Source organism: Peromyscus maniculatus, chromosome 11 (assembly GCF_049852395.1).
Source record: "Peromyscus maniculatus bairdii isolate BWxNUB_F1_BW_parent chromosome 11, HU_Pman_BW_mat_3.1, whole genome shotgun sequence".
In the NCBI taxonomy this organism is placed as follows: Eukaryota; Metazoa; Chordata; class Mammalia; order Rodentia; family Cricetidae; genus Peromyscus; species Peromyscus maniculatus.
The window spans coordinates 60,411,191-60,424,137 of NC_134862.1; the positions used below are offsets into that span (position 1 = coordinate 60,411,191).

Genomic DNA, 12,947 nt, shown 5'->3' on the forward strand with positions numbered 1-12,947 from the left:
AGTGGGAAAACATGACTATCTTGCTTCCCTGATTACCTCTTAGTGCCTCTCTTCCAGCTACAAGATACAAAACAGAACACTAGGCTTTCCTATGAGACAGCCTTAGTCACTGTCCCATAGCAATACTTGTCCTATTACCATGACCACGGCAACTCTTATAAAAGGTGCAAAGTTTATTATATACCCCTGGGTAGAGATTTAAGATTCTAGCCGGGTGGTGGTGGCGCACGCCTTTAATCCCAGTACTTGGGAGGCAGAGGCAGGCAGATCTTTGTGAGTTCAAGGCCAGCCTGGTCTACAGAGCGAAATCCAGGAAAGGCACAAAGCTATATAGAGAAACCCTGTCTCGAAAAACCAAAAAAAAAAAAAAGATTCTAATTTAAGATGTGACATGCAACACATGAAGTTGTATGCAGAACTGCATGTAACAAGTATGCACAGAAAAGCATATAAGCTAAATGCAAATAAGCTAAAAGTCTACATTAAGTAACATAAAACTGCAACTCTGCAGTAGGTTGAAAGTTGAGTTGCTCAAGTTCCTCTGCCCCAGCTGCTTCCTCCCTTAGAAGTATATCTTCTAGGCTGGGTCAGGAGTTGCCAGCCAGACACAGAGAAGGCAAGATGTGAAGGCAGAGCTGAGAAAAGGTACCAAACCATGTGGCTAAACATAAATAAGAATTATGGGTTAATTTAAGTGTAAGAGCTAGTCAGTAATAAGCTTGAGCTAATGGCCATACAATTTGTAAATAAAAAAAAAAAAAAAAAAAAAAGAAGTATATCTTCTAATTAACTGTCACTGCCTGGAATGGTATCCTTTCTGAATAAATTTTCTCCCTTTGATTACTCCTATCTGTATGTCTCTGTCCAGTCCTTTGTCCCAGAACATAAGAACCTGGATACTACCCGGATTCCAAAACCAGGTGGTAGCAGTATCATCCCAAGGACGCTGGAATAAAAGGGAATAAAACAAGACACAGAAACATTATCTGCATGACTAAATTTGAATCAGTCCTCTATGATTATCATCAATAACAGAAGCAACTAAAACCTGAGTATTTTAAATAATATTTTTGCTAAAACCAAATCCTTCATTTTATACATTACCTGGGTACAGTTTTCCTTAGAATCTGAACCATTAATTTCTGGATGCTCTTGATGGTCTCTTCTTTTCCCCTCACAAACAGTCTGCTTGCATGCGGAATCTGAAAACAAGTTTCCAGCTTTGTGCCTGGTCAAATCTAATGACATCTGGGAACTTTTCAAGCAATCCTTTTCCTTCTGCTTGATCTTTGACTTCCTAGAATCTACACTAAAGACATTTTCTTCTACAAGCTTCTGGATGGTGTTAGAGGATTTTTTGGGAATTTTGAAGCTGATCTTCTTCCTTCCAGATTCAAATAGTTCCTTGGTTATATTGTTGAAATTATAATTCTGAGGAAGTTGATTTTTCTTGCATTTTTCCAATTCTTCAGAACTGTCTCTAAGTTTATTGTTCTTTGATTTCTTGAGCTCTTTCATATTCTCCTGAATACATGAATGAGGCCAATTCTTTTCCTTTGTCTGGCCTTCAGCTTTAGACTTCATATCTTTGGTAATTTTAATGCTGCTATGTTTTTTTATTTCATAACCAAGCTTACTTCTAATATTTGTCAATTTACTATCTTTAAGTTTAGAATCTTTCATTCCATTTGATGAACAACTCTGTGAAGTAATTTGATTGTTATTTGAGTATGATGCTACTTGGAGTTTAGTAGGTCCTTGGATTGAAGAACTGAATTTTGGTCTCTTTCTGGGTGTGTCAACTTCTACAGCCAATCTATAAAGCAGCACAGAAACTTAGGTTTTGTTTGTTATACATACTGTAAAAAGATGTCAAGAAAAATAGAGAATTTACCTTTTCAGATCTTGTTTTCTGTTTGTATTATAGTATACAATGTCTGTATCATCTGGTTTCTGAAATTAAAAAAAATTATTTAGAAAATATAAATTGTGTTCTGTTGTTACAGTTACAAGGAAGAAGAATGGGAAACATCTGTGTTCATGAACCATAATAGTTTACTGCATCTCTAATCATTTTGGAGCAGACATTATCACCTTTATTTTATAGACAAAGCATCCAAAGCTTACAGAGTTTGGCATCTTTCTGATCATCACAGTAGAAGTTAGTAGCACTGTCATGATCCAAAATACATCTGTCTGACTCAATTCCGTGATCCCATCTATATACTGAGGATCCAGACACAAAAAGATAAAGGAGACATAAAGAATATGTATAAACAGCCTAACTAGAATGTCAAAGTAGAATACAGTCAGTATGTGCTAAGAATTCAAAACATCTGCCACTAAAAGGTGGAAGACTCTCGTGAGAAAAGATAAGTATAGGTGAAAGATCAAAAGCAGTAAGTAATATGAATTCAGTAGAAAAATATAAATCAGCCAAGCTAGCAGGAGAGGGATTCTGTCACGGAGCAAAGAGAAGGAAAAGGACAGTGAGAAGAGGATAAATTAAATACTCAAGATTAGACCAAATTTAATTTGGTAGAGAACAAATAAGATTGGGGGCTAATAGTGTGTGTACTCAGCATATGCAGGGCCTTGGGTCTGACCCCCAACACTAGAAGACTGATATAGAAACAATAAACTCAAATTTAATCACTATCAGGTACCACACAGTATTTCATTTCAATCAATGACAGAGCACACATGTAATAGTGATTCCATGATGAAACTGGAAAAGAATGCGTAGCTGCAAAAAGTCATGAGAAAAAGAAACCTCAGGAGAACATAAACAACTCTCAAGAAAACGCTCAGTGAAGGGCACTGCAAAAGTTTTTGCAGACCTTAACAAGCTACATAAAAGCTTTAAACACCACAGCCCCCAACACCAAAGGCTTCCATTATAGAGAATGCTCATGCTGCAAGCACTACATTGTTTGTTTAGTAATCCAATCTGTGACGAGAAACCAAGACAAACCAAGCAAACTGTGACAACTTCTAAGAGGTGAAGCCTCAAGAAAGTCTCAGGCATGTCTTTGGAGGTGTGCCAGAAGAAAGCACAGATGACAATGCCATGTGCCAGAGATTCTGACCCTGACCCTGTGTGGGAACTAGCCAGTGTCTGTGTGTCTTAGTTTTTAACAAAAAAAATTTTTTTTTTTTTGGTTTTTTGAGACAGGGTTTCTCTGCGTAGCTTTGCGCCTTTCCTGGAGCTCACTTGGTAGCCCAGGCTGGCCTCGAACTCACAGAGATCCGCCTGGCTCTGCCTCCCGAGTGCTGGGATTAAAGGCGTGCGCCACCACCACCCGGCAACAAAAAATTTTAAAGAAAAAAATTTAAGTTACATAGAAGAAATTCACAAAAATACAAAGAAAAATTATTTTGTACATTCAATAATGTGTTTTAAACTGTTATTACAAATGAGTCAAAAGGCTGAGTAGTAAAGTTTATAAACTGAAAAGACTACGTTAAGGCTGATCTATTATTGAAGAAAAATGCTTTAATATATTTAATATAGCCTAAGTATTTAGAATTTTTAAACTTTAACCTAATGTGCAGTATTGCACAAGATACTCACTGCTTATTCACCTAGAACAAGTTCTAGTCTTACAGTCTAAGAATATCATTTTATGTTCAACATCCTTAGCCATCAGGGAAATGCAAATTAAAACTACTTTAAGATTCTACCTTATACCTGTCAGAATGGCTAAGATAAAAAACACAAGTGACAGCTCACGCTGGCAAGGATGTGGAGCAAGGGGAACACTCATCCACTGCTGGTGGGAGTGCAAAATAGTACAGCCACTATGAAAATCAATATGGTGGTTCCTCAGAAAACTGGGAATTGATCTATGTCAAGACCTAGCTATACCACTCTTGGGCATATACCCAGAGGACACTACCATAATTATGTTCATAGAGACTTATTAATAATAGCAAGAAACTGAAAACAACCTAAATGTCTCTTAACTAAAGAATGGATAAAGAAAATATGATATATTTACACAATGGAGTATTACTCAGATGTTAAAAAAACGACATCATGAAATTTGCAGGCAAATGGATGGAATTAGAAAAGATCAACCTGAGTGAGGTAACCTAAACCCAGAAAGTCAAACATGGTATGTACTCACTTGTAAGTGGACATCAGCTGTTAAGTGAAGGACAAACATGCCACAATCCACAGACTCAGAGAGCCTAAGTAACAAGAAGGCTCAAGGGGAAGGGAAAATAGAGTAGATTTTGTAGGTGAACTGAGGATGGGTGGAGATGGAAACAGGAGGGATCAGGCCAGGGTAAGTGTGTAAAAGAGACAGAGAGAAAGAGTACTGAGACAGATAACTGCAATTGGTGGGCATTTGGGGCGGGGGGTGTAGAAACCTAGTGCAGTGGAAACTCCTTGCAATCTGTGAGAGCGACCCTATCAAAGCCTCCTAGTAATGGGGATACAGAGAACGAACTGGCCATCTTCTATAACCAAGCAAGGCTCCTAGCAGTAGGACAGGGACATCAACGCAGTCACAAAACTTTCAACCTACAAACTGTCCTGCCTACAAGATGTGCTGGGGCAATGGTGGTACAGAATTTGTGGAGTGGCTAATCCATGACTGGTCCAACTTGTTGCCCATACCACCATAGAGAGCCCATGCCTGACACTGCCTGGATGGCCAGAAACCAGAGGCAGGACAGCCCAGAGACCCAGGATAGAACCAAACACAATCGGTAAAGAAAAAAAAAGATTCCTAAGGATATTCTGCTATATTCTCATAGATCGGTGCCTAGCCCAGTTGTCATCAGAGGGGCATCATCCAGCAACTGATCTGAGCAGATACAGAGACCTACAGCCAAACACTAGGTGAAGTAAGGGGAACCCTGCAGAATAGGGAGAGGAAGGATAGAACCAGAGGGGTAGAGGACACCAGGAGAACAAGGCCCACAGAATCAACTAAGCAGGACTCATAGGTCACAGAAACTGAAGTGACAAGCATGGATCCCCTATGGGTCTGAGCTAGATCCTCTACATACATCTCATGGTTGCATAGCTTAGTATTCTTGTGGGATTCCCAACAATGGGAGTGGGGAAGCAGATTTCTCTGACACCTTTGCCTGTGGCCAGTACTTCATGAGCTGCCCATGAACTAGCTTCATGTGTTTAATTGGCTGTTACTGTTTTCACCATTAGTGAAAAAACAGAAAGAACTCTAGATTTGGCACTGCTCTTGCATTTAATTTTATATTAGTGAACAAAATATTTGATTTTGTGCATCTCAATTTTTTTTATCTCAATCTATAAGCAATGTATCTACTTCAATTACTTCAAAAAGAGAATGTAAGCCAAGCCTGGTGGTACATGCCTATGATTTTAGCACTTGAGAGGCAGGAAGATTCCAAGTTCCAGGATTCCAGATCTACTTGATCTATGAGCTACATAGCAAGAACTTGTCTCAATAAATAAATAAATAAACTGTAAAAACAAATATAACAGTATATATAAGAAGACAGAAAAACTCTCTGAATTTATTTCCATGTTGCCTAACTCTATGTAATAGGGTCTACCAACATAAAAAATAAAACCTGCTGGGGGTGGTGACACATGTGGTTAATCCCAGCACTCACGAGAGGCAGGCAGATATCTCTGAGTTTGAGGCCAGCCTGGTTTATGTTATCAAGCTCTAGGCCAGCCAAGGCTACCGAGTGAAACTCTGCCTCAAAAAAAGCAAAAACCTGACAAATGACTTTTGGCAAATAAAAGGAAAAACAAAACATTGGTTTTTATTGGCTTTCACAAGTTAAGCATAATAGAAAAAAATTGTAGAAAAATACAGAGAGAAATTTTGTATCATAAACCCTTTAACTGGACATCAAAACTTTACTATGTCAAAGTGCACTGAGTATCACATGCCTATAGTTCCAACTACTTGGAAGAGTAAAACAGGAGGACTGATTCATCCAAGAGTTCAAGGCCAGCCTCAACAATATAGTAAGAGTCAATCTCATGAAAATTAAAAAAACAAACAAAAAAACCCTTCAAGATAAATAGTATTTATTGAGTTATGGTATCTAAACACTTACCAATTTTCTCTTCTTTGTTGAAACAGGTTTAACACAGTATGCTGAACTAGTAGAGCCGGCTGATATTTCTCCCTCCTTCTTGTCCTAAAAACACCATTCAGGAGGAAAAATGAACATAAAAGCACAAAATAAAGCATGACTTAATCACTATTATAAATTGACATTCTCTTTCAAAAACAAGCTCATTTAGAGACACAAACTTTAATAAGAAAGGAGGGAGCTCAACTAGGAGGACTCAAAGAGAAATTAGAAGTCCTGGGTGCTTAACAACTGGAGAAAATGTAAGTACAGTCAGGTAAGAAGCATTGCCACAGCACTATTCAGTTCATAAAAGAAAACTGGATGTCCTACTTCTCAGTGGCTCATGAACTCAAAAGGCTGAAGACAATGTTGTTTGAAGTATCTACTATGTACCAAAAATGTATCAGACCATGAATTGAGCCTTTAAAATAAACAAACAAACAAACAAACACAAATAAGTAAGTTCTTGTTTCCATAAAGGTTAAGATCTAGTGCAGAAATTTACAAATAAACAACTAATAAGTTTAGAATATCAGATGATGCTTTGGATGAAATAAAACAAGAGAAGGTAGACAAGAAGGGTAAAGAGCTATAAGAAGGAAGACCTGCCATTTTTAAATGTGTTCATAAAAGGTTCGATTAATAAACTGACAGCTGAATGGAGACCTAACTAAAGAAACAAGGATTGGATATGTGGCTCAGTAGGTAGACTGTCTACCATGCATAAGGCCTTGTATGCAATCTTCAGCACTATATACACCAGCAGAGCGGTGCACACTTGCAATCCAAGTACTCAGGAGGTGGGAACAGGATGATCAGACACTCAAGGTCATTCCTAGTCCCCAGGATTTTGAGGCCAACCTGGATACTTAAGACCCTATCTAAAATAAAAAGAAACATGGATGGAGAGATGGCTAAGAGGTTAAGAATACGTACTGTTCTTACAGTGGACTTACTTGGTTCCTGACACCCATATCAGGCAATTCATACCTGCATGCAGCTTAGGCTTAGGGGATCTAAAGTCCTCTTATAGATTCCTCGGCACCTGTACTCACATGTTCAGACAGACACACACTTATATACATAATTTAAAAAGTAAAATCATTTTTTGGGTCGGGCGGTGGTGGCGCACGCCTTTAATCCCAGCACTCGGGAGGCAGAGCCAGGCGGATCTCTGTGAGTTCGAGGCCAGCCTGGGCTACCAAGTGAGTTCCAGGAAAAGGCGCAAAGCTACACAGAGAAACCCTGTCTCGAAAAACCAAAAAAAAAACAAAAAAAAAACAACAAAAAAAAAAAAGTAAAATCATTTTTTAAAATGGAACAGACGGTGTATTTTCAATTTAAAGGGAATAACTGACAAGGTGCTCCTAAGTGGCTGGAACAAAGAAGCCAGTAAGTAGAAAGTAATGGTAAGATGAAATGGGGAGAGTGGATGGCCTTCCCAGTCCCAACGAGGGGCTATTAACATAGAAAACCACAAGAAAGTACGGAGCAGAGAAGTGACACAATCTGACTTATATTGCAATAGGATCATATTGGTCACTGTGTGTAGATGTAACCAATCGTCTTATTAAAATAAGAAACACAGAGCCAATGTAAATGAGAAAGCCGAGAGGTCAGAGCTCAGAGCTAAAATCTTACCTCCTGCAGTGCTCCTAACTTCCCCGAGAGAGAGCTTCTTCCTGTTTGTCTGTCTTTAAATAGTCTTTCTGTTCTGCCTTCTCATTGGTTGTAAACCCAACCACATGACTGCCTCGTCACTGATTGTAAGTACCGCCCTCCAGGTCTTAAAGGCGTATGTCTCCAATACTGGCTGTATCCCTGAACACACAGAAATCTACCTAGCTCTTCTAACCACCACGCTCTTGCTATGGCTCTAATAGCTCTGACCCCAGGGCAACTTTATTTATTAACATAAAATTAAAATCACATTTCAGTACAAATAAAATATCACCATAACTGTGTTAAGAATAAACCAAGAGGCAAAGGCAGAGACGGGGAAGAATTTAGAAATCAGTGGAATAACTAAGGAAAACAAGTTCTTTGCTTAGATTGTGGTAACAGCAAGAAAGAAAGTAGTAAGACTTTGAATATGTTAAAAAGAGAAAACCAACAGAAATCGCTTACAGACTGGCTGCAGGTACAGGCTTACGACCAAGTTTGGTCTAAACTGAAAGAACGGAACTGAAGTTTATTAAATGAGGAAAACTAAGCTTGGGTATTTGCAAGGTTAGAGCTTAAAAAAATGAGTAAGAAAGCTGGGTGTAGTGGAACACCCCTTTAATTTCAGCACTCGGGGGGCAGAGGCAGGTGGATCTTTGGGTTCAAGGTCAGCCTGGTCTGCAGAGTAAGTTCCAGGATAGCCAGGGCTATATGTAGAAACATCCTGTCTCAAAAAAATAGATAGATAGATTAGATAGAAAGATTAGATAGATAGATAGATAGATAGATAGATAGATAGATAGATAGATAGATAGATAAGATAGATAGATACAGACAAAAAGAAAAAGGGTGAGAGCTGTGTGTAGTGACACATGTCTCTATGCCAGCTCTTAGGAAGACTAAGACAAGAGGACAATGAGTCTGAGTCTAGACTGTGCTATATTAACAACGCCTTGACAATCCTGCTTCAAGAAAAAACTATGGTTGGAACCATCAAAAGAAATATGAGCAGGGTGGTGGTGGCGGCGGCGGCGCCGGTGCCGGCGCCGCACGCCTTTAATCCCAGCACTTGGGAGGCAGAGCCAGGCGGATCTCTGTGAGTTTGAGGCTAGCCTGGTCTCCAAAGCGAGTTCCAGGAAAGGCGCAAAGCTACACAGAGAAACCCTGTCTCGAAAAAAAAGCAAAAAAAAAAAAAAAAGAAATATGAAAAACAGTCACCAAGAGACAAGGAAAATTAACAAAGCAAAGTCAAGTCAGGAAAGAGTTTCAAGGAAAAGGTATAATCAACTATAGCAAACACTGCTGAGATGTCAAGGAAGACAGCTCTGAGTTAACCGATGGAGTTAGTAACACAGAAACCAGCACCAGTCTTGAAGAGAGCACATATAGAGAAAACTACTCTGTAAGCCTCAATTTCTTATCTGTGATTTGGATAATAAAAGTAAACTACCCCGTAGATTTGCAATAAATTAAATAACGCCAATTAAATAAAATGGAAAGCAAATGCCTTTCCCGTGGGACTGATGAGCAGAAATTTTTATGTCATCACCTCCTCCAAAAGGATAAGGGCTCCCATGGGGAGTCCGAAAAGCCTGGCACAATCAGTTGAGGCAGGACCAAGCCCCTCCCCTCTGCATCACAGCTGAACAAGGCCTCCCACCATAGGTAATGGGCTCCATAAAGCCAGCTCATACACCAGAGATAGATCCTGCAAACTAAAATTCTTACTTCAACAAAAGTTGATGGAGAGGTGGTCTGTTTTTTCTGAGACTTTTCTTCTTTCTCACAAGATTCTTTGACAGACATCTTGAGAAACTAAAAGAAACATTCAAAACACATTTTTTTTCCATCACAATAAAAAATATATCACAAGCCACTCTTCCCTTAGTTCTATAGGACTGGAGTTTTACAAAATGTTTTTCGTTTTCTTGCTAAAATCAGCACAGCAAAAGCTAAAACTTGGAGTTCTAAGGAAAGATCAATGACCACAGATTCACAGTGACTCTCTGGGTTTCTTTCACTGAGGAAAGAGAACAACTTTATTTCCTGGGAGTGCCAGGCTCATTTAGAGTTTAAAGATACTAAGGCTCAGAGCCACCTCAAGACATACTTCCCCAAAAGGCACACCTAAAGGCATTTCCTTCTGGCTATCGGATGGCCCTTCAGTTTTCCTTGGTGAACTCAAGGGGAGAATTATCTGAATCACAGGTTGTCCTTTAATCTAGGTTTGCCCTTTGATGGAAGCTTTAAAGGCCCTCTGCATAGCAACAATTTCTAATCACTCTCAAGATACAGTTCTCTCACTGATTCTTTTCTTTACTTACATTCTCTTGCCTAAAGATCTGCTCCTTCAGCTTCGTCAATCAACTTTTCAGAAATGGTTCTCAAGACAAAGCCCTGAAACTCTCCCTTCTCCCTTAAGCATCAGATCAGCATTCTGGCTGCCTAAAAAGACTGTTTGTTTTGCCCTCCTTACTCCTGAAAACAGATTAACCATAATTCTTCATTTCTCAACACATTGTCACTCATTATGTGATACTTCAAACCAACTGCATACATGTTTCTAAGCCCCAGGTTCATCTTATGTAAAACAGAGGTAACTTATCCTAGAACATCTTTTTGCTTCTGTTTTGTTTTTTGAGACTGAGTTTCTCTGTGCAGATCTGGCTGTCCTGGAACTTGATCTGTAGACCAGGCTGGCCTCTAACTCAGAGATCCATTAGCCTCTGCCTTCCAAGTGCTAGGATTAAAGGTGTGCTCTGTAATGCAAATCTTAAAAGGTATTAATAAAAAAAAATTAAAAAAAAAAAAAACAAAAAAAAAACCAGAGCCAGATATTGAGGTGAAAGCTAAAAGATCAGAGAAACAGAACAAGTCACAGCCAACATCACCTCGGCAACTCCTCAGCTGATCCTATTTCCACCAATCCTCAGACTAAAAGCCTCAAGTCCTCACCCCTGAGGGGCTCAGTTGAACTGCTGCTTAGTTCCTGTCTCCTCACCGTTCTCCATGCAGCCATGTCCTAGGATCAAAGGCATGTGTGCTTTCCAAGCAAAGGCATAAGATCTCAAGTGCTGGGATTAAAGGCGTGTGACACCACTACTCAACTCTGTTCCCAGTGTGGCCTTGAATTCACAGAGATAGGATTAAAGGTGTGTGCCACCACAGTCTGGCCTCTATGTCTAATCTAGTGGCTGGCTTTGTCCTCTGATCCCCAGATAAGTTTTATTGGTGTGCACAATATATCACCACAGTGTGCCGCCGCCACCACTACCACCAGCCAGCCCTAGAATATTTTTTAAGGAGCCAGAGTATAATAGATATAAAAATTACTTTGAGATTGGTAAGATGGCTTAGTGGACAAAAGTACTTCCTGCACAAGCCTGATGACCTGAATTTCATCTCCCAATCCCATGGTAAAAGAGAAGTGACTCCTGAAAGTTATCCTTTCATTTCCATACATGCTCTGTGACAAGTACGCACTGACACTTATGCACACACAATAATAAAAATTTTAAAATACTTTGCACCAAGATGTATATAGCAGGATCTAAATAAATACCTATGTGGTTGGCTTTCTACTAGCCCTAGAGTTCCTTGAAAAGTGTGTTGCATTAAAAACTTGGAAGGTAAATAGGCTTATTAGATAGAACACACCTATAATCTCAGTATTTTGGAAGCCATAGCATAGAGGATTGTTGCAAGTCCCAGGCCAGATAGGGCTACATAATAAGTTCTTAAGAGTAAGACTATTTAAAAGAACAAAGCAAAAACTGGAGACATATTCATGAATGACTAAGTGAATGAATGAGTGAATTAATTCTCTGTAGTCAACTTTTTTATTCTGAGCTATTTCCAATTCTTTCCTAAACCACAGATTCTCTGTCCATTTCCTAACCCAGTTTTACTTTTCAATCCCTGCTTTAGACCAAGTCAGTACCATCTGACAAGGGGAAAAAAAACAAAAACAAAAAAACAGAAAAGAAATTGATAGGATAGCCATAGCCATACCTTATGGTCATAAACAGTCTCAAGCTTGTGGGCACTGGTAGTACAGAGCAGCATTCTGTGCTGGGATACGATGGTCAGAGACTGGAAACATCACCAGATCTATTGGGACAGGACATCATTAAAGTGAAGTCCAAAAAACAGTAAATAGCTGGCAGTGACAATATGAATATAACAAAGACTACAAGCCAAGTAATCAAATTATTCCTGGTCATTCATGATTCAAATAAGTAAGTAAAGTTGTATAAAATAAGATCTCCCTGCACTGCATTCAGGAGACAGTGGCAGGCTATACAGTGAGACCCTGTTTCAAAAAAAAAAAAAAACAAATAAAATAAGTAAGATTTAATGCTGGTAGCTAACAGGGAAAATAACTTACAAAATTAACACATGAACAGTCAACAAACTTCTAAAAACAATCTCTTAAGTACCAAAAATGTTTGCCTTCAAAGACAGTCTACGATAATAGCTGAATTCATGCTAAACCTTCTGGCTTATAGTAGTAGTCTTCTCTTGTCTAAAGAATTTCATTCCAGGCCGGGCGGTGGTGGCACTCGGGAGGCAGAGGCAGGCGGATCTCTGTGAGTTCCAGGCCAGCCTGGGCTACCAAATGAGTTCCAGGAAAGGCGCAAAGCTACACAGAGAAACCCTGTCTTGAAAAACAAAAAAAAAAGAATTTCATTCCAGTAGCATGGAAGACACAATAAGAGAAAGGGAATAAAAAAAAAACCAACACCCCTCCCAAACAAACAACCTTATATTGGCAACATTAAAAGGTTTCTGAACACATCAAGCCTAAAAATTAACTGAGCATGTGTAATTAATCCTACATATTTCTGGCTATACCGACTAGTACTGTATCATGTGACTTCACTGCAGCCTTGAACACAGTGTATGTGCATTTTGTATTTTGCATGCCCTCATACCCACAAAACCCCAGCTACAACTGCCTAAAACACCTTGGCTCATATTCATGACTATTGTATGTCATGAACTGCAGTGTTTTTACCGGCCATGCAAAATTTTCTGCTCTTATAGAAACACATTATAATGACTTGGTTATAGAAAACAAAGAATTTTAATATCTTCCTACAGCAATTCTTCAGCATGTAAGCATTCAAATACTATATCTTTGGACGGTACTGTGTTAAAAAGTTTGCATGCAAATTGATGTTTGAGTTTGCTGA

The 12,947-nt window shown here is 39.1% G+C and overlaps 1 protein-coding gene across 19 annotated transcripts in view; it reads right to left on the reverse strand.

Moving 5' to 3' along the window:
- Positions 1–12,947, reverse strand: part of Swt1 (SWT1 RNA endoribonuclease homolog) — a 67,724-nt gene that overhangs the window by 49,690 nt on the left and 5,087 nt on the right. For all 19 annotated transcript variants that reach the window (XR_013043329.1, XR_013043328.1, XR_013043327.1 and 16 more), the window contains exons 2-6: positions 11,764–11,862; positions 9,481–9,567; positions 6,070–6,153; positions 1,895–1,953; positions 1,105–1,816 (exon numbers count right to left, since the gene is read on the reverse strand). Coding sequence is in view for 16 of the 19 variants with exons in the window: in XM_042258294.2 (XP_042114228.1) it covers positions 1,105–1,816; positions 1,895–1,953; positions 6,070–6,153; positions 9,481–9,567; positions 11,764–11,817 (996 nt within the window). In the remaining 3 variants the exon portion in view is untranslated. The remainder of the gene's footprint in view (positions 1–1,104; positions 1,817–1,894; positions 1,954–6,069; positions 6,154–9,480; positions 9,568–11,763; positions 11,863–12,947) is intronic.